Source organism: Oxyura jamaicensis, chromosome 20 (assembly GCF_011077185.1).
Source record: "Oxyura jamaicensis isolate SHBP4307 breed ruddy duck chromosome 20, BPBGC_Ojam_1.0, whole genome shotgun sequence".
Classification (NCBI taxonomy): Eukaryota; Metazoa; Chordata; class Aves; order Anseriformes; family Anatidae; genus Oxyura; species Oxyura jamaicensis.
The window spans coordinates 12,933,130-12,958,302 of NC_048912.1; the positions used below are offsets into that span (position 1 = coordinate 12,933,130).

The following is a 25,173-nucleotide window of genomic DNA, read 5'->3' on the forward strand; positions in this document are numbered from 1 at the left end:
AATTAATCTCGCCAAGTTTAGGATGGCATTGAACACGTTCTCGTGCTCTGCAATTATCTGGAGCTGTTTTATTCCCTTATACATTCGTGTGATGAATTTGTCAGGCGTAATGCTGTGGGCTCAGCACCTCGTTAGGGACTCTGTTAATAGGATTGCGTCTGTCCTTCCACCTGGGTCCTTCTGGGTTCCTCCCACCCTCTGGAGAAGTGATCACCCTGCCCAGATCTTTCCTTGTTCCATCACTCCCGAGCACGTTCATGTGGCACAGAGGAGAAATGTGGCCAAACCTAAGTGCAGCTGCCGGACGGAAATCAGTTTGGGGTTGCTTTTTGCCATGGATCAGGTTTGTGCTCCAGCCCTGCAGAGAAGCTGCTTCGGGCTCCGTGGTGCTGAATAATGCAAAGGGGCTTCTGCAGGTTGTTGGCTCTGCGACTGGTGCTGAGGCTGATTTTGGTGCCTGCCCTGCAGATTGCTGTGGAAGCGCAGTTCTGTGGTTCAAAAAGGAAAGACATAAAACTCTGGGTTTAACCTGCCCTTCGGTACTGCAAGCGCAGCTCTTAGAGAAGAACAAGCTGCTGAGCTGCTAAAGAGCCACGGCTGAGCATAGGGAGACCCAGGGAAAATGCTGCCTGGCTTCTTCATTCCTTTCAAACAAGTCTGGTTGGGAAAGGGAAAATTGCAGGGCATACTCTAGAGGTTTTTATCATATCATGTATTGCCGTGCCAAATTCCATCCCTTAAATATTGCCGAGGCAAAAATTGCTTTTAAGGGCTCTTTGTGGCTGCCCTTCCTGTTGTGAGGTTATGTCCCGCCCTCGCGCACAGAAAAGTTTGAAACCTCTCTGTTTCCTGATGGGAAGGTTGCTGGTTTCTTCTCCATGCAATACTGGAAACCGTTGTTAAACTCATTGACTACTTAAGTGAAAAACAAAGAACTTACTTAGTTTCAATTAAAAAAAAAAAAAAAAGAAAAAAAAAAAAAGAAATCCAATGGCAGCCTGTAAAAAAATAGAAGTAAAGAGACAAGGGCAGAAACAGGGCAAGAAATGACAGTTTTATAGACCTCCCACTGTGCAGAAGAGGCCTTTCTGCCTGTAAAACAAGGCTGGATCTCTCTCAGAGCAGCTACTGCCTCGCTCTGCACAGCTGTGGCTGGAGCACGGCCCAGCAGCCGCACGCCTGCTCCGCACCCTGCGTGGGATCACCTGGCCTGGCACAGGCAGGGACCATGCTCACCAGTGCCAAAAATCACAGCCATGCCTTCAAATCCAGCCAAAACACTCTGCAGGGTGATTTTTCACTAATCCCATGAGAAGGGGCCAGTTGGAGTTATTTATGGGGCTTTTCCCATTTCCCGGTTTTACGGGGCTGGGACTGGTGGCTCTGGGGCCGGTGGCAGTGCCTGGCAGAGGTCAGTCCTTGACTTTCCCTGCAGGATGACACCGCTGAGCAGTCCTCATGGCAGCAGAGAGCAGCTTGCTTTTAAAGACACGTCTATCGATCCAGCTGTAGAGATTATTTTGACTCACGCCCTGCGGGTACCACTGATACAACCCCGAAGCCCAGCCGCAGATTTGCTGGGCACTAATTCCTCTTCAGCACTGGATTTTCTTTCCCCTCTGGGAGGCTGATCCACAGCCCCATGCCTTGCACCAAAGGAATACCTTGACGTTCAGGGTAAGCTATGTTTCTCTGTTCCCATCCTACAAATTTCCCTCCCTGGTGTCACCTAGGGGCTGTTTAAGCCCTGCTGTGAGCTCTACGGGGTGCAGGGATGCACAGCCTCTGGCCAGCTATTGCACCTGCCCTTCCTGGGAGAGAGCTGCCTGAAAATTGTCATCAGCAAACACCGAGCCATGAGTTGTGACTTGCCAGCCTGGCACAGCGGTTGTTTTGATGGAGATTTCACACCTTCATTTGATATTCCGGTAAAGTTTTGTTGGAGATAAGGGATCTAGCAAACAGGCCTTTTGTGTCCTGTCACAAAGAATGAATTGCAAAGACTGCTGAAGAAAGCAGAGTTATTATCCAGGGAGACAAGAAATTCAGCTGAAAATAAGCGTGGCTTTGTCATTAGCATTGGCGTTGCCGTTGACGATTCTAGCTGCAGCTTGTCAGGAACGTGGCTCCTGCAGAGCTGCTCGGGATGGAAAAGGAGGCGGCTCGGGGATGAAATGTGCGTTGGTCACCCCTAAAAAAACAGTTTGTTTCAGGACTCACCCACAAAATTCTTCCAGCTTTTCCTCCTGCTTACAAGACAGCATTCAAGGGAAGTGGGCTGGTTTTTGGGTGGCACGGGGCTGCTGCCCAGCCTCTGCCAGCTGCTGGGTGCAGTTCTGGGCTTGAAGGTAAAGGAGACAGTTTGCCTGGAGCACCAGTATCAAATGCACTGATAAAATAAACAGAGATTTCCCCGTTATTAATGCTGTTTAGATAACTTTGAAATGCTTATTATTCAAAGTAGATGAATTACACAACCTTTCTCCCTATTTTTGGCTCAAAAAGGAGGCAGTGAATTTCCTTTTTCAGCGCAGAACATTTGTGCTTTTCGCCACGATTCAGGGAACGGTTCTGCGCGTTGAAACCAGATGATTCACGGTGACACATCCTGTGCTGGCCTCATCCCAAAAGCCTCGATGCACCGTGCGGTCCGGGCTGCGCCTCTCCAAAATTTGGGCTTGCAGCTGCAGTGACCCTTGGGGAACCATCTGCAAGGATCTGATCCCTGCACCACACGGGAGACACCTCACTGCTCACCTTGTGGTGATTTCAGGTACAAGTCAGCATCAGAGCTGAGCAGGGCAGTCCTTCATTACCTCTCTTTAATTAAAGCACCTCCTAATTGGAGCTGTAGGATTTTTTATTATTATTATTTTTAACGCAGGACAGGTATGGTGCAGGAAGGGCAGGAGCGTGGGTCCCTGCCCCGAAGGCTGTCCTTGCTGTGCTGCCAGGAAAGTCCTTTCCCAAAGGAGCTGCTCGTGGCAGCTCCGCTGTTGGGCTCGCCCTTTCGGGTGTTACCTACCCAAGCAATGACACATGGCTCAGGAACTTCAGGCTGCTGCAACAGTACTGTTGTCCTCTAGCTTTTCCATGTCCATCCAATTAAAATGTTATTGTGTCACTCGTTTGCATGCTGAATACAGAGATAGGGACAGAAAGAGCGGCTGTTTGGTAACGTTGTCTGCAGAGGTAAAGATGAGCGTGAATCACCATCACACTCCTGCTTTCTTTCCTTATGGCTCACTGGCGTCGAATTGCAGATAAAGGGGGAAAAGCCTGGGTATCAGTGACACTCGATTTGCTTTCTCTCTTGGGTCTCGTGGAGGGACGGTGACGTGCCCCGGCTGGCACTGGGGCAGTTGCTGGCTGCAAGTGAGCAGCATTTTGAGGAAGAGGGGAACCTTCATCCCCAGCTGCATGGAGGCAAAGCCACGGCCGAGAGCTGGGCACGTGAAATGGAGGTGGAGGTGCAACAGGCAACGTGGCTGGGTTTGGAGGCTGGGAGCTGGACCCTGCCCATTTAAAGTCTCCCCTGCTCCAGGTGTGTCCGTAGCCCTGAAGCTTCACGTGTGCCTTTGCGGGGTATTTTTAGGAAACGTCAGTTTAGCGAAGGTCGCAGAGAAGTGGAGCATCAGCGTGTGGAGGAGCTGTCATCCCGCTTCCAGTCTAGCAGGAGTAACACATTGACTTATTTATGAGCGCAGCCAGCTCCCTTCTCTCCGTGTCTAACAATCTGCCTTACCACTCCCAGCACAGGCAAATAATTTTACTGTCAACAACTTTGCCTTCTTAATAAAATTTGAAAGTGTATTAAGGAAGATCTGAAGGAACTGGAAATGTTCGCGGATTATTACTTTTTTCATTCTTTCCAAAATATTCCACTCTTTCACTGTCTAAACCAACAAACAGCAGACACTGTTCTGGCCAAAAAGGAGGGAGAGGAAATTACTTTTCAAAGCATGAAGACTGCTGGATTGGCTGCAGCAATTCCCAGAGGCTGTACAAGCCTTGGGTTGTTAATGCAGTGCTCACTTTCACCGATTTTCTGCTGCTTTGGCTCTAGCTCCTCCTTCCACCCTGGGACGTGGGCTGGCAGGAGGGCAGCATCTCGCCAGCCCCAGAAGTTCCCAGTTTGCTTCCTTTCCATCTCTTCTGAGCCCTTCCTTGAAGGAGTAACAGAGCCTGAGTGCACAGCAAACGTCAAGCAATGAATTAAATCTTGCACGATGATGTCCCATACTTTGTACCCAGTAGGAGAAACTTAATCTGTTAGCTGGAAAATGCCCATGTCAAGAAAGAACTAATCTCAGCCCAGATGATACCTGGAAAATGAAGATGTTTGATGTTCCCTGCAGAGAAGGAGCAGGCGGATGCCTCTCAGTGTCATGTCACGAGGGCCATGAAGACCTGCAGCACCAACCTGCAATGCCCAGGGAAGTCCTGAAGCCTGGCGGTGGGTTTTCTGCCTGCATTGGTGCTCATGAGGATGCCAGCTTGATTTTGTTGCTTAGATTTTGATGATACATCAAACAGTGCTTGCTGTATGAACAGTCCAGAGCCAGCTGGTCAGGGCAATGCAGTTAAGGCTGTCAACCACCAAGATGGGCTTGGCTGAAACAACGGAGATTCGAGGCTAAAATCCCCTCATGCTTCATCGATAGAATAATTTTTTTACGAAAAATGCCAGTTCTCGTTAAACAATTGTCTGTCACAATTGTCTCTAAAGGTGTCATTACCGAGGAGTCAGCTGTCACTGGCAGAGATGTGCTTGTGGAGATGTCTCTGCCTAATTCTAATGAAACGGCCCCGCACAGCATTGCTGCAGGACACAGAAACCGCCCTGGGGTGCACCGAGGGGTGTCACAGCTCGGTGCTGGCTTTCCCCAGATGTTGGCGTGTTGTCTCCAGGCTGCTGTGGCAGCAGAAGTCGATCCTCCCATGCTCTTAGCCATTTTTACTCCTTGTCACAGGAAAACTATGGTTGATAGTCACCTGAATGGTTGATAGTCACCTGAATATGAGCCAGCAATGTGCTCAGGTGGCCAAGAAGGCCAACAGCATCCTGGCCTGTATAAGAAACAGTGTGGCCAGCAGGGCCAGGGAGGTGATCGTCCCCCTGTACTCGGCTCTGGTGAGGCCGCACCTCGAGTACTGTGTTCAGTTTTGGGCCCCTGGCTACAAGAAGGACATGGAGGTGCTCGAGTGAGTCCAGAGAAGGGCTACGAAGCTGGTGAGGGGCCTGGAGAACAAGGCTTACGAGGAGCGGCTGAGGGAGCTGGGCTTGTTCAGCCTGGAGAAGAGGAGGCTCAGGGGTGACCTTATCGCTCTCTACAGGTACCTGAAGGGAGGCTGTAGCGAGGTGGGGGTTGGTCTGTTCTCCCACGTGCCTGGTGACAGGATGAGGGGGAATGGGTTTAAGTTGCGCCAGGGGAGTTTTAGGTTGGATCTTAGGAAGAACTTCTTTACCGAAAGGGTTGTTACACACTGGAACAGGCTGCCCAGGGAAGTGGTGGAGTCACCATCCCTGGAGGTCTTTAAAAGACGTTTAGATGTAGAGCTTAGGGATATGGTTTAGTGGGGACTGTTAGTGTTAGGTCAGAGGTTGGACTTGATGATCTTGAGGTCTCTTCCAACCTAGAAATTCTGTGATTCTGTGAAAACCAGACTCAGAGACTGCTGAGATGCAGCTGCCCATGGCAGGAGCAGCACTCCTGCCACTAATTCTCCTTCTTCCTCTGTCTCCACTGGAAATGTTCCTCCTTCACTCAGGAGAACAATGGGTTTTGTGGCTTTGGAGTGAAATAATTCATGATAAAAGGAAAAAAAAATAACGTGTTTGGATCAAACAAAGAAGAAAGACTTCAGAAATTTAGCAGAGATGAAAGAAAAAAAGCAATTAGTTTGGGGTTGACCTACAGCACTTTGTTTGTGAATAAAGCATTTAGTCTGAGCTGAGGTGAAATACTTTTCTTCCTATTTGGCTTACAACCCTTCCTTCTTTTTTTTATTTAGCTTAGGACAGTTCTGAAATAAAGCAGAAGTTCAGCGTGTTTTTTTCACTTAATACGCTGAAATGAAATGTGTTAACATTGTCTCAAAACACTGCAAGAGTTCAACATTTCCCCCCTTTTTTTCTTGTCAAGACATTGAATTTTACCTGAATCCTCAAGCAGCTTTTGGTCTCCTTCCAAAAACTCGCTGTTCATCAAATTCACCAGTCTCCGGAGAAGGTGAGCGGCCTGTAACTCCTGATCCTCGAGCAAGGGCAGAACCGTGCACCTTCGGCTTGGGACTCCCCATCCCTTGGCATCAGCCTTCGCCCTGCGTGTCCTGCTGGAGGCTCCCCACGTGCTGCAGCCCTTTTCAGCAGCTGTCTTCCATGGGAGAGGGCAAAAAGCCACAGCTTTTGCAGCAAGGGTGCACAGAGCAGCTACCCACAGCGGCTAACACTGGTACGGCAGGCTTCAAGGGGCACAAGGTTTGCCCTTTCACTTAATCCTGGCAATTAAGGGCTGTCAGTTTTTTGCATCTCCTCAAAAGACATTTTTTGGGTGTTTTTGTAATGTGTGCACCTCCAATTTGCTCAGTCCTTTTTTCAGCTTCCCTTTGCCTTATGACAGCACGCAATACAGCCTTAAATGCACAAAGCTTTTAAATTATACAAGCAGATCATCCCGGTTGTACTTTTCATACAGCTCTCGGTGTCTCACTGCACTGAGTCAAAGCATGTCTGCCTTGGCTTCATCAAACACTGAGCCCGGTTCCACTTCTTTTAAGCATTTCAATTAATGCATAATAAATAAGTAAACAAAAACATAAATTTTGCCCTAAAAGTTAGGCGCACCTTCTTGGCATTGTCTCTTGATTCATTTTGTTTAAAGTATTTTTTTTCTAGCATACCCTTTTTTTAGCCTTCTCATGTTCCTTCCCTGCTAAAGATCAAATGCTTTCCCTCGTCTGTGCCAGGTTTATACCAGAGAGATCCTGCAGGAAGAGTATTTAATAAGCTCTCTAATAGGCTCTAAATACAATAATCCAAATAGCACTCAACTGGCTGGTGCCTTTCCCTCTTTACGTTTGGTTCGGGCTCTTTATTTTTGCTCAGAGGTTGTGCAAGAACCCTGACCGTATCATTAACCATCAGACAAATCCCCTTTTTCATCTGCACGATTCCTGCTTTCCAAGGGCTGAGCAGCAGAGCAGAACCTCTGCGTGCCTTCTGGACGAGCACCAGACAGGTCCCCGCCTGTGCGACGTCTCGGTGCGCTCCGTCGGGTTTGAACTCAGCCTCCAGAATTAAAGCCGTCCCTGGTATTACATGCACGTGTTCGAGCAAAAAGGCATTTCTTCATGCAAAAGGAGGAAAGGTCAGAGGTGGTTTCAAAATTAAACTGAAAGAGCCATTGCAGGGCTGGCTGCCTGTGGCAGCTGCACCTGCAGAGAGACCTGGATGTGCTGGCAAGGGTCAGGGCTGAGCGAGGAGCGACCTACAGCTCCCAGCTCCCTCACAGAAGCTGTGAACCCGGTAAAGTGGTCAGAGCTGCATAACCCTGTCCTTGTGGCTGTGCTTTTCCAAATTAAGCCATGCAGGAAGGTAAAATGAGTAAGATCTGTAGGTAAGTAAGAGCTATTTTCAGTAATAGGCTGTGTGCCATCAAAGGAGGGTGATAGTGCAGTTGGAGCTGGAGATAAAGTTCCTATACCAACAAATATGTTGATTGTAAACAGCAGCCCAGCAGGGAGTTGGGTCTCACAAACGTTTAATTTCTATCTTAAAACCAAGCGATGTCTCTCGGAGCTGGTAATTCAATACAGGCTGAACGGAGGGAATGACTCACATCAGTGGCTCCCATTGCCACCGGCTTTACCTGCAGAGCTTTACCTTTGCCTGCTCATTGGAAGTGCATCAGACATGAAGGAAGCAGCATTTACGTCCTTGCTTACACCTGGTTTTGAAGATACATAGAAGGCAAGAAAGACTCAGAAGGGAAATGTGCTGCCACTCGTGTTGCTTTGCCCACAGTGTCCCTTGCTGAGCCCCGCTTAGCTGAGATGCTGAGCCACGGCTTCACGAGATCAGGGGTCAGGGTGGAACAAGCACTCGCCTTCATCCTTGCTCCCCCTGCTCCAGCACCCCTGCTTCACCTTTTCTCTCTCTCTCACTCTTTTTTTTTTTTCCTTTAAGGACACAGTTGTTTTAATTTCCATGGCTTGGTTTCAGAGTGAGCAACATACGGCAATTAGAAGAGTTGCTTTTCCAAGGTACTGCAAATTCATTTAAACAACTACAGGCTTTGCTTGCAGGCCAAATTCCCTCTGTATTGGTGCAATGGCACACCTCTTTTCCTGAAGTCTACATATTGCTTTATTCATTTATAATATCCATGTATTCCGCCTGCCAGCCTGGCATTTCAGCTCCCTCGTGGATCTTTTTATTGCCTTTAGTCAAAGCAATATTACGCAGGAGTTAGATTGAGGTATGGAAAGTCAGACTTTCCAGGTCACTTTAAGGCTTTATTGCTAGAAAACAGAGGAAGGCATTGTGAAAATGCTTGCAAAGAAGAGGTTTAGATCAGATCTAGTTATTTTCTGCCTCAGTTTATTAACCTGAAAAAAAAAGAATAATAAAAACTTTCTCATACCCAGAAGGGAACGGATGGTTTTGCTTAATGAACCACATAATGTCTTTGTCCATAAAATGCTGAATAAATTTGACTTCCTTCTGCCATTTCAGTGCTATGTATGCTGCTCTCTCTCCATGAAAATTCATCGCGGTACCTGAGCGCTGAGAGCTAATGAGAATTCTCTGCACTTAAAGGGCTGAAATTAAAATATCGCAATTACCGAAGTATCTTCCATTAGATGGAATTATTTATGAGAACTTGTCACTTAAAAGACTCTCGGTTTTTACTGATTCAGAAATCAAAAGGTTTAAGGCTGTTGTCATATATTTTTTCTACCAGCCTGACACGGGAGCTTCTCTTCCTACATTGCAGAGAGTTGTCTGGGAGAACAGAGCCCAAGATTTCTGGCATCTTCTTTATCCACTCTAGCTCAAGTGGAGTCTCTTGAAACACTTCAGAGCTGTAGAGCTTCATCCTCACTGGTTTTGATGCTCATCCTTCTCATGACCAGTCCTTCATGGGGGGTGAACCTAGAAAGACTGAAATGTATTGTCCTGACACTGAATTTAGGGGAACACCACCCCACCAAATAATTACACTTTTCAGTATTTCTGGCAGAGACAAGCCTGAACTTGACATCCCAGATCTTTTATGTCCCTGCTCACATCCTCAAAACTTGGGGGCTCATTTTATATGGCCAGTCTTATCCCAGCTGAATAATTCAGCCTTGTTGTAACTTTGGGCTGCATCAGAATTTCTTTTCGACTGGAAGAGGAAAATATTCAAAGTGCTTCTGTAATCCATTGTGAGGCAGGAACATTGTGAGGCAGAGAAAACACCTGTTGTTAGAATAACGAACTGAGAAGCACGCAAGCAAACAAAAAATATTGGCTAGCAGGTCCTTCTATTTCACGTAGGAGCAGACACCTCAGTTACACATCAGAAAATCGATGTGAGTGTGACTCGCCTGCTAACTGGTCAGCAAGAATGAGTCAGCTTGGTCCCTGTGGCGCAAAGATGCTAACGCAGGAAGGTAAAGATGCTGTCAGCCATGGGCCCCTGGCAGCAGGAGGGGAACCTAAAGGCCATGGGGTGGCGGTGAGCCAAGAGACATCCTCACATGCCATAAGAATAGTATTTGCCGTGGTCAGCCTTGAGTTACTTAAAGCATTGGCAGATTGGCAGTGGCTCGTCTCAGATGTAGCTGCTTTAGTATATTTCTTGGTTTAAGGGTAGGAGAGGTCACTGTAAAGCTTGGTGGTTGTTGTTTTTTTTTTTTTTTTCTTTTTCATTAGCCTTTTGCAAATAGAGAGATTTTTGAGAAGTGAATAGTGATACTGCTGTTTCTCCAGCCCTACCTTGCCATTGAAGGGAGAAAAAAAAAGCCTGGACAAACTAATTGCATTTCAAGGTACCAGATGCAAAAAGTCATCGGTCACGGAAAGGAGGAGAATGTTTCCTGAGCAAGCCAATTCGCCCTTTCTTGAGGCAAATGTATGCAGGTATGTGCCTTCAGCTGGGGGCTGCGAGCACAGCCTGGCATGGGTATATACACATATGTACATGTATATCCCATATATGCATGTGATATACATGTGTGTCACAGCCAGCCTTTAGCTGGGGGGCTCCTTCCTTGGGGTTAGGTAGCTCCAAACAGAAACATGGGCTGTCAGCCTGCTGCTTTGTATCAAAGCCAGGTGCTCCAAATAAAACGGCCTCCATCTCCCTGTGCTTCTTCTGAAACTGGTTTTGAGAAGTGAATTAAAAAAAATTAAGGACTAAGTACTCAATTCTTGGCTATGAATATTTATGGCAATATTGGACTTGCAAATTTAAGGTAATTTAAATGTCAAAACCGGTGTAAAGTCTTTCCTTTGGAGGATAAGTCAGAGAAAATTAATCTTGATTACAAGTCATAACATAGGGAAATTAGCATCTTAGGGCATCAGTGATAAACACTTCTGTACTATCCTCTTTATAAGCCATGTACTTTACAAAGATAAGAATTAATTTTAATAAAAAAATCACCCCTTAATTAACCAGTTAGGTAATTAACAGGGAAATCCTGGTTGCATGCATGACACTGTGATTATTTCATCTTGCTAAATCACCTCCTCTTCTGCAAGGACTCTGCCTCCACAGCTGTTTGGAGAGGAAAAGTTTCTACCTGAGACTGACTCCTCTCGTGTCTGGGAGACCTGCCTTAGGGACAAACGTAGTGATTTTTGCCATGAATTTCTTATGCTTAAAAAGGAAATGATTTTAGTTAATGCATAACAAAGGTCAGTGTAAGCAACATCTGCTGCAGCATCTCTGCAAGTGGAGGATGCTGCTACCTCCAGCCTTTGCAGCCAAGCTCAGACCTGTAAACAGGACTGAGAGCTTGCAGGGATTTTTCCTGTCTGCAGGGATTTTGCTCCTGCTTCTTGCAATGCCGAAGTTAGGGTGTCAGAGCTAGTTTCTGCTCCAGCTCCTATGTCAGCATTTTTAGCCATTCCTCTGCAGACCTTTGGGGTTTTGAGAGAAGCAATTCTAAAAACAACCCCACTGTTAACAGGCTGCAAATTGCCATGCAGGAGGCTGAACTGCCATGGGGAAATAGAGATTCTTCTAACCTGCAATCAGAATCTGAATTCAAGGAATAGCAATGTGTATCTTTGCAAGCAGCCAAGCCCCGTACGGGATCCAAGGAATCCATTCACCCAGCACCTCACACTTGCCTCATCCATCGGACTTTTAGCCCATCTCCAGTGCTGGCCACAGCCAGCTGCTTTGGGGTAAGGTCCGAAGAAATTTTGAGCAAAAAAGAAAGCAGCTCACAGGCAAAATATCTTCCTCGTGCCAGTCATCTGGAGGCTGGATTAAGCCTCAGAGCAGAGGAGGTTGCATGACGTCTGTGTTCAGGACTGACTCCTCAGCAGCCACACCAGAAACACATCTGACATTTGGCCTGTCGGTCTCATTTGCAGTCTTATCCTCTGGCATTTAGTTCCATGTGTTGCACTTTACTTTTTTTTTTTTAAAAAAAAAAAAAAAATCAATTCTGAGAAACGGACATGCAACAGGACTTGTCTTTGTTATGGTGTACATAGAGGGCCATGACCTGGGCATGTTCTGCCTTGGGATCGTTTCCCGAAGCAGTGTGCAGATTTGGGGTTACAGTGGCCTTGTGGCTGTCCAGTTAGATTTGGCACCTGCAGCTCTGAAACCATGCAGGGGTACATTGGGACCTGACCTCACCACGGTGGCTTTTAATGAGCCAACAGAGGCGCTGGCACCAGGCAAGGATGGCTCACATCTGCTCTCCTCTCCAGCCACAGGCTTGCAATTGCTCTCTCTGCTACCCCCTTCCTTGCTCCCCATTGAGCCATGGGGTAGTTCCATTCTCCCTCTGCTATTCCCTTATTTACCCCCATGGTTTGCTGAGGTGGAAGGGCAGCACTCTGAAACCAGCAGATCCTCTGAGATCCTCGGAGACCTGAGGCCTCCCTGCAGCTCCTCAGCTTGTCTCATTGCCCTGGCAAAATGGCTTTTCTCCAAAGATGGGGCCCCTCCTCAGGATGACACCTGTAATTCTACAGTAAGGGCAGCAGAGTGCATAGTATTACTGTAAAAATATCAAGTAGGCCCTTTTAAGTAGTCTGGAAGGCTGTGCACGAGTAAACACCCCAGTTTCCCTTCAGGAGCTCATGGTTCCCCTTGCAATACTGCTTCAAGACCCCGGGTGACGTTGCCACAGCACCCTGTGCACCCCCTGCAGCACAGTAGACCCACCTCAGCCAGATTTAATGCACCTACTTGTGGAAGGAGGGACTGTGTAGGTGGGGACACCCAAGATGACCATGTCCAGCTGGGGACCTCTCGCAACTGCTCTTTTCCTTGGAAGGCCCGCTCTGGCAGTGCAGAGCTAGGCAAGCTGTTGCTCCCCGATGGTCTCTTGTGCCCAGCACAGGAGTTGGGCCAAGCCCTTGTGTCCACCTTGCACGGAGAGCGACCTGGCTCAAAACTTCAGGCATGGAAACTGCCCACTCATATGTCAACGCATGGTGGTGCTCGGTTCTCCAGCCTGCTTTGAAAAAAAAATAGCTCTGAGCATCTCCAGTTCCTGCTTTTGTTTTTGTCCCTTTCTGCCTTTATCTGAGCCGTTTGTGTTTCATCCTTACAACACAGAAAAGAAAAAAGAGAGAGGAAAAAAAAAATTTATATACACATTGAATGAGAGCAAATGGGGTTTTTCTCACCCAATGGACAGATTTCTTCCCCTTCCTCCTGCAGCATTTCACATCCTCAGCTCTCCCTCCCTCTCTTGCTGTAAATGGATGGACCCTGCAAGTGCCCTGAGGAGCACGCAGAGCTGTGCAGAGACCAACAGCCACTCTCAGACTGCACAAGCTGGGCTAAGAAAGCACCAACAGATTATTAAAAGTCCTTCCCAGAGCAAGAACAAAGCTTCCTCCTGGCCCCCGCTTCCCCTGGGAACAGCCCCTGGATTCCTGGATTCGAGCACGGTGACAGCGATGCACACGGACACACTCCGTGCTGGTCCACTTGTTCCGCAAGCCCTGCACATAGCCGAGAGGAAAGGCACCTTATTTTTCAGCTGCTCCCAAAGTCAGCAGGAAGAGACCTGAAAAAAATCAACTGTAACATAACAACGTAATGAGACGTCTGGTGATGAAGGCTGCCCGACAAAGGCAGACATGCCAACGTCCCCCCCTGCACGCCAGGAACTGGGAACCGAGCCGCTCCCAGCTCACACCGCACTCCTATTTCTGGCCTGCTGGCATTCAGCTTCTGGTCTGGGGGAGGAAATGTAATTAATGGAGGACACACAGCTAGAGTGTGACAAAGGAAGACAAATCTGGTGGTGTGTTATATTTATGCCGTGCCCACAGCCAGAGTGGAAAAAAAAAAAAGAAAAAAAGAATTTGGCCAGCAGAAAAGGTGCTCTGTGAAATACAAATTATCTTTCCTCCTTCAAAAATAGAAACTGCAGAGAAATGACTGAAATCTCCTCAGGTTCAGTAAGATCCTAAAAGCCTTGAGCCCTTCTTGGACGGTGCCATGATCATAAATCAGTGCAATAAGCCTACAAACAGCAATGTGCTTCTTGATATGCCTTGGTCTTGCTGTTGAAGTACAGCAGAAGGAGGTAATTTTGGTCTCCCTCAAGATACTACCTGGTCGATGTCTTTTTTTTGGTAACTCATCCAATCCCCCTGATTACGAGATGCACAGCCGGGTCCCTGGGAGCAGCAGAGGTTCAGGAGAGCCGCGTGCTCACTCAGTGTCACTTGACCGTGCTCGGTTTGGAGAGGTCAGCTACATCTCTGTGGTGGCAGCGCATCGTGGAGGGGAGATGGAGATCTCTCCAGCCCACTTCAAAGCCTGACGACAACAAGAGGGACAGGTACTGCCTCCTGGGAAGGACTGCCATGGAAATAGGGACTTGAAGAGGGTCTTAATGGTGTTAGCTTAGTCGAGAGGAAGCCCGGTGCTGTGCTGGGTGTAATAATTTGAATTGCAGCCTGTGTCATTGATTTCTCTGCAGTTCCTTGCTGGTGGGCAGTGGGATCTGCGGTAGTTGCATGGGTTTTCTGGGTTTCTGTCTGGACACCATCCCTATGGGGCAGAACCATGAAGCTGCTGGCAGAAGCGCTGTGCAAAATCACAGCCATTCCTCAAGCACCAGCTAAAAGCCCCCCGGCTTTCATCCCTTCACAGCCAAAGCCACCGTGATGCTTAGCCCAGTACCCACCTCGTCCTCCTGCACCTTCCTCAACCTCGGCACCTCCAGCTTCCTGGCCAGCTTCCTTCCCCGACCACCCTCTCCCAAAACCTTCAGAAATAATTGAATTTCTTCAGTGCAAACCCCCTGTCTGCTGGAAAGGCTTCGAAGGAAAGTCTTACCATTACAGCAACGCTAAAACTCTCACCCCTCAATGCCACCACTGCACAAACCCCTGCTTTTCATGCGGATCGGGTGTTGGTTTCTGCTCCAGGCTGAGGGCACTGCTTCCGACCGTAATTAGTTTGTGTAAACTGGAAAAAAAAAAATAAGACAAAATATCTGAGCAGCCACAGCTTAATAATGCAACTTGGGCAGCACTGCGGCATTTTCTCAGTAAACTGAGGAATGTTCCAAACTTCAGCTTTAAAGTTCAGACCCCCAGAGAGATTGTTAGATTTTAATTGCTACCTTAATCAACATTTATTAGTGCTAACCAAAGCTCCTTGTGGATTTAAAATTCAACCCATTTGTCAACTATTAATTATTTTAAGCAGACAAGCTGTTATTTCACCGGCTATATTAAATGTGACTTTTCAGCATATGTGAAATATTACAAATAGCTGCAGAAATTTTGATCCTGAATCATAATTCAACAGATAAACTACTCTTCGCCATGATCTCACTTGTCTCTCAGGCACCTATAATATCTCTCGCCCTTCTCTACCTCCTTCTCACCCGGCAGAAAGTACAAGACCCGAAGCAGGTCCCATGTGTTTCAGGAGGAGAATGATTTGTTCTTTCCATTTCATTTTAAATTAACTCTCCTTTGAATCCTCCCACAGCCCGTGCACCTAATGCATCAGGCTGAAGGTTTTACGGCACGGGCTCTGCCTCAAATCTTCAGCATTGTCGCGGGGGTCGGAGCTGATTTATTATTTGCTTTCCACTCTCAGTCTCCCTGAGGACATGTGCTTGCCTGCAACCTGGCTCGTTTCACCCAGCACCCCCAGATCTCTGCTTCGCCCCCAGCAGCAGAGGGGACCCCAGCACCCCTCTGGCACAGCTCCCACAGCCACCGGGGGAGCAGAGCAGACCCACGATCCATCTACCAGGCACTGCCAAGAGAGTGTGGGAAGAAAGAAGTCACCACTCGATTTAACTCTTTACCTATCTTCGCAGCTAGAAATCTTTGCCTCCCACATGCACTCCCAAGCTTGTGCCTTTTGCTTACGCCCCAAACCCCAAACTCCTTACTAGAAATTGCCAAGCTGGCCTGGTCCCTTTAAGTGATTTAATACACACGTAGGCAAAAGCCTACAAAATCAATCCATTTTGATTATCACGGCTGAAATGACTCAATATTACCAAATGACAGAAGAAGAAAAGTTGGGGGATAATTGACTGTCACCACGGTTTGATTCTTTCTGACATGCTCTGCGAGAGAATATCCAAGTATAATAGTCTCATTCATCCCAAGCGTGAACCAAAGAAGTGTGGAATAACAAGCAGATATCAGAGAAGCACGGCTTGCAAGAACAGCTGCCGTGCTTTATTTACGGGGTGATAAACCACCGAGACACAGGCGTAGTCTGCAGCGGCTGCTTCTGCACCCATCCCAGGCAGCAAGCGCCACGCAGCAGAAATAGGAGCATCGGATGCATTGAGCGCTTGCAGTTGTGGCTAAAAGCATAGGAAAGAGGATATTTTTCTTGGTTTTGACAAGGATATCATCAGCTACCCTCAATGGGGAGCATCAGTGTCCGCATCAGGGAAGCACCAAGCCATGGAGGCACTTCCCATGGATGAATGTCCCCCACGGGAGCCCCCGCTGGGTGTGCACTGCAGACAGGCAGGAGGATGGACAGAAAATAACTGCAAAACCAGGGTTAGGATTACACAGATGTCAGGAGCATGAACATTTATTAAAATATTTAGAGGGCTGACAAGCAGCAGAGCTGGAGGAAAGGAAATAGTTTGTGATAGGTGTTGGGCAATATCCCCTTGGCAGAAGCAAGGAGGAACCCAAATACCGGCAGACAGTGAGAACTGAAATCCAATTGCGCTAGTAAATTATTTAAAGCGTATTTCCAGCCTGTCATCTGAAGCTAAACTATTACTTCCCCTTCAGTAGAATAAAGCTGGTGAGGAGGGTGAGGGGGAAGGAGTAACAGAGCCCTGCACATTCAAAGGGAAAATCGAAAACATTATTCACTGAGCTTTTGTTCAACCAAAAATATTGCCCTAAATAGTGTTACGGATAACTAGATCTGAGAAGCAAAGCTGAGGCCAGTAAACATTCTGACAGCAGACAAATTGACTTCATTCTTGTTTGCAAGCAAAACTGAGTAAATTTAATTAATTTACCTTGTAGCACAATGTACCCAATTGCTGGAAACTAAGAAGGCAGTTTTCCTGAAGGAGGAATAATAGAATCAGAGCATCACTCAGGTTGGAAAAGACCTCTAAGATCATCGACTCCAACACGAAGGAGACAGGATTTGAATCTTTCAGGTTAAGGATGACATGATGGAGGATCAGCAGTGCTGCTCTCCCACTTCTTCCTCCCTGCATCACCAGGAACAGGGAGGCAGGAGTCATCCTGGACCAAAACCCCAACATTTCAGCTTCCATACATCCCCCAAGTCAGTGGCAGGAATCTCTAGATTGAATGAGGTGAGATGTACAAGTGCCCCAAACCTATTTTCATCATCTTCATCAGGTGTAACCCCAGTGAGGTGGGCTTTTTGGTTGCTTGTTTTTGTTTTGTTTTGTTTTGTTTTGTTTTGTTTGTTTGTTTGTTTTGGTAATTGCTTTACTTTTTCATTTTTCTAAAGAAACATTCTTTTATCCTTCAGTTTTATGGAGACGTGAAGCTGAATATCCATGATGTACGACAAGGCATTCTGCATCATGCCATGACAAACCTTAAAGCTTTCCCATTTGCCCAGTTCTCTAGCACATTATTTCCAGGATTTCCTGAATTTCACAGCTTTTCTCTACCTTTGGGATCTAGAATCAGAAGAGCCATTCAGATCTGAGACCGGTGTCCTTAAGATCAGCAGAGGAGGAAGTTTTCTCTTATGAATATTTATAATGAAGAAAGTATTCTGACATTTAGCAAGGTAATGAGGAGCTCTGAGGTCCCCAGGGAGTTCGATGCTTAGGTATTACCCTTGTGTACAATTAGGAATAATAAGCCTTATATCAAACATGAATCATACCTTTTTGCTATTACTTATGATAACTCTGAAAATAACTTGGGCCACAAGACTCTAAGGATGCATAGAAATGAGGTTAAATGATCTCATCTGGTACCCAGTCAAGCCCAGGAATGCCACCATTATTCAGTGCTCTGACATCTTTGCTATCCCATCATAAGCAAGAGACACATTTAAGTTGTTCTGCATCAGATGTTGTTTTTTATGAACAACTGATTTCTCCATGGAGGGAGATTTATGAATGGGAAAGCTGGGGAAATGTTTTTGCCATAGAGATATGATGGATTTTTTTGCCAGTATGCAATTTATTTCCATCTGTTCCGTCTCTGATTAACTCCTGCAGAGTGTGTGATTAACTTAACTTCTCAAGATCATTAGCTGCTCTGCATTCCCGTTATATTTCATCAGCGCAGGACCACACACAGGCTTAAAAATGTTACACTGATTATTCTTAATGTCCAATCCACACTGGCTGGTCATTCTTTTGTGACGTCCCTGGATGTGAAGAGAGAAGGCATGTTACCAGGAAAACATCACTACTCGGAGCAAGCCCAAAATGCTACTGAAAATGAAGTTTAGGTGGATCAAGGTACAGCACAGCCCAAAAACAGTGCATGCTGCCACGGTTGGCCTTGCAGTAACAGGCATTTTCTTCTGATCTTAAATATCTACCAGTATAAAACCTACACCATCTTTATAGAAGCAAGCAGCCCCAGCTCATCCACAAGGCTTTTGTCTCACCCTCCGAGCTGTCTTTCGAGTGGTCTCCTTTTGTGAACAGAATAAGGCCAGTAATGGATGTGTCAGTAACAGTCTCACGTGTCCTTGCCATGCAATTAATTAACCGTCAGTCTCATTGATATTAACGGGCGCAGAACAATAGCAACATAGGGACAGGACCTTGTCCCTTACTTGGCAGCATCAATCAGATCCGTCTCATCACGCCGCCACGGCTACTTTATTGCAGCACCAGAAATAAAATGCGCCTCTGTGAGTTAAGAGATAAACGCGCAAACATCAAGCTCCTGCTCAAGCTCCTTCTTAGAACTCCAAACCTTCACACATGCTTTGGCACCTGGCCTTGCTCCTTTTTACCCATTATTTGTGTTTCCATGCCAGGATGCACTCGTCTGAGATAAGGACAAGGGGCCCCACACCACAGTACAAGTCCCCACGGGTGTTAGGTACCCAATCAAGATCTTTCAATTCCTTGTTCTCTCACTTCTGTACTCTTTTAGGCTTCCTCTTTAGTCTGTAGATTTAATTTAGATATGTATCGAATGAATGATCCAAAAGAGGGAAGATCGGAAAGACTTTGTACTGGATAATATGCCCTGAACCAAGCCAAACTGAAATTACTAAAATGCCTCAACATTTTTCAGAAGAGCAGAAATCCCTTCCTAGGCTGTTTTTCAGCTTCCCCATTCCTCCCTGTGCCAGGCATTGGCTACGAAAGCAGTTGTTGCTCTCTTTCCTCACTTACAAATACGATCTCTCCTGCCCCGTTGTATCTAAGGAATGGCATTTAGCTGATAACTGCTAAGTGCTTGGCATGAACGTTTGGAAAGCTATGCAAAGATGGGGTTTAATTAGATGGTAATTTATTTCCTGAAGGAAAAAAAAAATAAAAATAAAAACTTGGGGTATTTCATCAGATACATCCTGTGAACATCAAACACGAGTGCCAATGCTAAGAGCTCCTTTCGGCGTGCCAGCAGCGTGTGCGCTCCCCTGCCCTGCTTTGTCTGCCACCAGTTGCATACCCAGGAATGTGGCAGTGTGCTTATTAACAGTAGGAATTATCCACTGGGTCGTTAAAAAAAAAAAATGCTAATTCCAGCCACCGAGTGAGAAAACTGGTAATTTTGTTGAGGACGTGTAGTCAAATAGGACTTTTTGGCAGCCAAATGTTGATGTAGCAGGATGTGCTTTTCTGATTGGCATATGCTAACAATACTACCTCCCCAGCCAGGGGGAGGATAATTTACTTTTCATTTCCATTGGAAATGAGGTGAACCAGAATGTGGTAGATTGTTAAAACCCAGCTATGTGGTTTAATTGACTTGCTCAAAAGCACGACAACCTGCGTCCTCAGCCTCCTCCGTCATCACTTCCAGGAAACCAGCAAGGACAAATCTTCTCCTGAGATGCTTTCCAGCTCCTCTGGGGTCTCGTGGCCATTTTCCAGGCATGTCCTCAGGATCCAAGGGGCCTTTGGGCCAGTTAAAAGTCTCTGCATTGAGAAATCCAGGCAGCGAGGGACCATCTCTGCTCTCTGCCACAAAGCAGCTGTCATCACCAGGGGCTACAGCTCCCCTAAAAGTCGGGTGTCCCCCTCATCTGCTCCTGGGTCTGGTCCCTGCTGGCGGGTCCCTGGCTGCCATTCCATGGGGTACCCTGGTGCAGGGCACCCTCCTGCTGCCAGCTTTCCCTGCTTTGTTTGCTTTGTGCTACCGTGCACTTAGAAAAAAGGCCCACTTTGGGAAACACAAGAAGCAATTTCAAAAAAGATTTACCTTTTATAGCCTCAGTATAAGGAAGTTTTTCAGATAATTTTTTCAATGGAAATACGAACTATTCTAATTCTTGTCTTTTATTTTATTGTAACACTTGCAGTATTACAATAAGAGGTGTTTCAATTGCTACCGTATCTCCATAATTTTTAACTTCCCACCACTTAACCAGCCCAAGACCTAGTGAAACAGCTACAAATACCTGTTTGCAGCTTCAAAGCCGTGCACTGATGGGCCGTGGAAGCAGCCAGGAGCCGGCACACCGGCAACTCAGCCAGCTGGATTTGCTGGCGGCAGAGGTGACCTGGGGCTGGAGCAGAGCCGTCCTTTTGGGCTTCCTCAGATGGGATAAGTAGGTCCTGCTCGGGGAACTCACCATTGATTTTATGCACCTTGAAAGTAAATGTCAGTAATGTCACAGAAATAAAGGAAATAGAAAGCGACTCCGCAAAGCCTTCTCCTCACTGGCAATAGCAGCTTTGAGCTCCCTCGTGATGCTTCTGGGGAAAAGATGCTTCAAGTCCGGGGCTGCCGGTAAGGAGATTTTGTGGCTGTGCTTATTAGAGAGAAAAAGTCATAGGAGTTTAATTGAAACCCTCAAATTGCTCAGTGTGTTTATTGGAAGATGTGACCCCTTAGGGAAAGATTCTGATCCTAGGTGCACGAAGCCTTAACATTAAATTACAAAAGGAGGTTCCTTTGGCATGATGAAATAGGAAAGGACACACTGAGGGGTGGAACTGGTCCCCGCGTTGTCCCCTCAGGGATGCTGCTCGGGGCTGCCACGCACACGTAGGCAGGAGCCAGGGACAAACCGGACCCGGGTGGCTTCCAGCGAGGCACACCTGGGGTTCCCTTTACCTTGGGTGAGGCACAGCACCAGCTGGATCTTTAATCTGCATCTGCATTAAACGTGTGTAACAGATGTAATGCTTCCCCTTCGGTTATGTAAAGGGTGAAGTCAGGAGATCGGGATAAAACTTCCTTCCGAAGGGGCCTGGGGACCGTGTTCCTCCAGGAGCCACCCTGCAGCACAAGCGAACGAACCTTCCCAGAACTTCTGCTCTACAGGACTCGTGTAAGCCCTCTGGGGAGCCACCAGGCGAAGTTACGTGTCCATCTTCCCCACCGCCGTGGCGATCGAGCTGCTGGCTGCTCGCAGCGGTAACCCAGGGAAACGGCGGGGCCGGGGAACGCCAGGGACGGCTTGGCAGGAGCAAAGCGCGTCAGCACGGAGCTCCGCAGGGCCAGGGGAGCCGTTTTCCGTACAAAAGGTTTAGAAAGAGGCACCACCGCCAGCACTGCGTTCCTCTTTTGTCTCACTCGATTTCGCTGGTCCCTTCCCCTGTGCCTCTCCCACGCGTTCGTCTGGGAGGCCCCAAACTCGCATCCTGCCCAATTCTGCGCTCTCCTGCTCAGCTAACAACGCAAACCGGATTGTGTCGAGCTGACCAGGAGAGGCTGCTAACTGCATTTTTCCCCTCCAGAAGTGTGACTTCCTTTCCATAAATTTCCATTTGAGCTGATGGAGCCCCATCCCCAGACTAGGAGAGTTTTGGTACAAACCAGGACAGGACAGAAATATTTAAATATACCCTCTCATAAAATGTATGCCAAATTTTCACTTTTACCACAACAATTCATAGGAAGGAAAGTCGATGCTATTCCAGACAGTTTCTCAAGCTCTTGAAAGACTTCACAACACAATTAGGGGATGGATCAAAACTTTACAGAAAACTCAGAAAAGACTTTTCAGGTTCTGCGTAATTATATTAGGCAAAACTAATTTTTAACTTGGACGATGCTATTGAGTGAAATCCAATAGACTCTGAATCTCAGGTGACAGAGTGAAGCATTTCCTTTTGTCGTTTGCCAAATGGTAGGCCAGAAGGACGTTCAGCACCTAAAGCAGCACAAACAGCAGTGGGACCACAGGGCTTTTTTCATAGTCAAAAAAATATATATTATATATATAATATATAATTTTGTAGCTTTTTTGGGGTGAACCTGAGCAAAGTCTCTACACCCGTGTGTGCACCAGCTCAGCACAGCTGAGGTTAAATTGTGAAGGTTAAGTAAATAAAGCGGGTCCTTGACAAGCAGATGACTCTGAGTGAAAGCCTCTCATCTTGTGCCAGCTGGGAACTTGGTCCCTACCACTTAATGATCTTTCTCAGCGTCTTGAAGCAACTCCAGAAGATAACTTCTTTGTATACAGGAGGCTGTGAGACGTGTTATGTTTTAGAAGACAACGCAAGCTTAGAAATCTGCTATATATTTAACAACAGAGACCATTAACAGCTTGCCGTGGTGGGGTATATCTAGGAATTTCCTCGGGAAATTGTCCACAGAAAAGCTCTATTATTATTACAAGCATAAACCAAGAGACGATGTTCTCACAATGTGGGCTGCTAGAGACAAAACCCAGCTGGTACTTCTAAATGCATCGAGCTCTGGAGCACAAGGCTGTAAAGGGATTGAGCTAACTAAAGAAAACTTTGGCAGCAGCAACCCTGCCTGTCTTCACCAAAAGAGGAGCTGCGTCTTGCTTAAATTTACGGACTAAGACACTGAAGTGCTTCTGGCTGCAGTGCACCTGCTATGCACATGATTACGTGCTTCTTATTTCTTTGTTTTAGGGATCCTCTGCTGCATTCTGAGCTGTTGTTTGTTGGGTTTTGGTTTGGTTTGGTTTGATTTACGTTCATTCTTCATTTTTCCATTCATCTCTGGTATTTCTGAATCCCTCCAGAGCAAAGAGAACATCTATCTGAATAAGACGTTGGGTATATAGCACATGCCTGGACACTGCGGTGGTCGCACTGTGTGTGGTGGTGGGGAGGGGACATCTCCATTTGAGATGTTGGTAGATGAGGCTTTCCTGGGTTTTGGTCGGCAGAGGGACATGGGTTTGGCTCAGGATGCAAGGTTGCTTCTGTATTTTAAAGCACTGAGCTGCAGGAGATGTGTTTATCTGGGTGGAAGAAGTTAGTGTGCCTTGTAACCCCACCAGAGGGCAAAGTTCTCTATTACTTTTTGTAGTTTGTCCTTTTATTGTTGTTTTATTGCTTTTAGTGAATTGCTTCCATGGCAATTTGCAGCATGCAGTTCAACTCTTGTTAATTTTTTGAAATTTTAAACTTGGAGGCTTTGAGGGGCTTTTGATCTGTCGTGTACTCATCTCAGGGATGTGCTGAGCCTCCTCCTGAACCGCTGAACAGCAAGGACGAGCCCTGCACGTGCCCAGCAAATCCTTTTCCCCAGGCTGCTGCTTGTTAAACTGAGCTCCAGCAGGTTCCTCGGCAGTGCAGGAGGCCCTCACAAAGGCTTCCTGCTTTTATTTGACACAAACAGCGACTTCCACTTGATTCAATCACGGCTAATTCGATCCTCCATTTAATTTTATCAAAACTGTAGTAATCAAATAATTTGTACTAAAACCATTATAACTTCCACTTGTTTATTCTGATCAATTTTAATCCTTTAAGGCACAAGGGCTATTGGATAATTTGATTACTGGATAACGAAAAGCTGTCATTAAATCTACAAGGGAAAGCCAGAGCACAAACTGAAAGTTAAAAAGATCCCAAGTAGAGCTCATAATAAATAAATAAATAAAAGAAAAGCAATAACATGCTGTTATTTAGAAGTCATGCTATGCCCAATGGAAGCTAAGAAGCATCCTACCACTTGCAAGACAAAGATAACAGCATGTTTTGGTCATGACATTCGTGGCAATGAACTACACTGAAAAGGGGAAGAAAATGTAATTGGGTGCGAGTGAATTTGACTTTCATGAGCGTTGACGCATCTGAATGAATGTATGTCAGTGGAGACTGAGCTTTCCCTGTGCTCAATAAGCCTTTAAAACCAAAGGCAGCAGAGTCAGAGGAAGGAAAAGATTTCCACTGCAGGCTGCTCCTCTGCTGCCATGAGAAATAAAACACAATCTGCTTCACTGACCATTCCTCCTGCCTGACCGTGCCACTTCTCTCCCCCACAGGTCAACACTTTCATCTCCTTCGTGTTCCCCATGGTCGTCATTTCCGTGCTCAACACCATCATCGCCAACCAGCTCCTGGTCATGTTCAAGCAGGCGGCCCAGGAAAACCAGGTGTGCACCATCGGCGGGCAGCAGACGATGCTCAGCATGTCCATGGAGCCTGGCCGCGTGCAAGCCCTGAAGCACGGCGTCAGGGTGCTGCGTAAGTAGCAACACATTTTGACACTGAACTTGTCCATGTAAATCTGATTTGAAGGCAAAAAGGTTGAAATTGGCAAATGCTTACATCCGAAACACCTTAAATGAAAAGTAGCTTTTTTTCTTTTAATCCAAATTGCCGCCGACAAATGCTTTGACATTTGCCATAATTGTCCAGTTCTCATCTAAAAGCCCCACATTTTGGAAAATGTATTTGTTTCTTCTCTTGGTCTCTTCCTTCTTCATCTATTTCTTGCTTAGTCACCAAGAGTCTTCTAGGGAATTTTATCCTCTGTTTTCCTTTATTTTCTTTTCTCCCAGAGACACTTTTCTGAGTCCTAATCTTCCCTTAAAGCATACAAAAATTCATTATAGAGAAAGCAAGCTAGGGATTTAAGTAGTGTTTAATTTGTTGTGTTCAATGAAGGAGAAGTTGAGAAATGAAAATTGCAATTTTAAGGAAAAAAATATTTTGTGTTCTGTGAGACAGAAACAACGTGGTAATACCAATTTCTGCTCCTCCTCCTGTCGCTGGCCAGCTCCAGCCCGAACGCTTCCCCTTCAGCTGGTGCTGGTCTGGGGCTCCGAGTGTAACAGGGGAACTGATGCAGATTTAAAACCAAAGGTATTCTGTGGGGCAAGGTTTGAACCAATCAGCCCAAGTGGCCACAAGGCACAGGCTGTGCAGCCCCGCTGGTGCTGCCCACGGTCACTTACAGCTGCAGATCCCGCTCGGCCGCCCCACGCTGCTGGGGGTTCCTTCCCCCGCTCCCCAGGCAAAAGCTCCTGCTCCAAAGGAGTTCTTTGCTTCACCGCAGGGTACAGAAAATCAGTTTTGCCCTGAAGATACACACACAGAAGTGAGTTTCTCACAAACCTTCAC

General features: G+C 46.7%; 1 protein-coding gene across 1 annotated transcript in view; it reads left to right on the forward strand.

Moving 5' to 3' along the window:
• The window catches only part of NTSR1 (neurotensin receptor 1), a 47,096-nt gene that overhangs the window by 10,276 nt on the left and 11,647 nt on the right, over positions 1-25,173 (forward strand). The window contains exon 2 of the mRNA XM_035343550.1: positions 24,093-24,294. Coding sequence (XP_035199441.1) covers positions 24,093-24,294 — 202 coding nt within the window. The remainder of the gene's footprint in view (positions 1-24,092; positions 24,295-25,173) is intronic.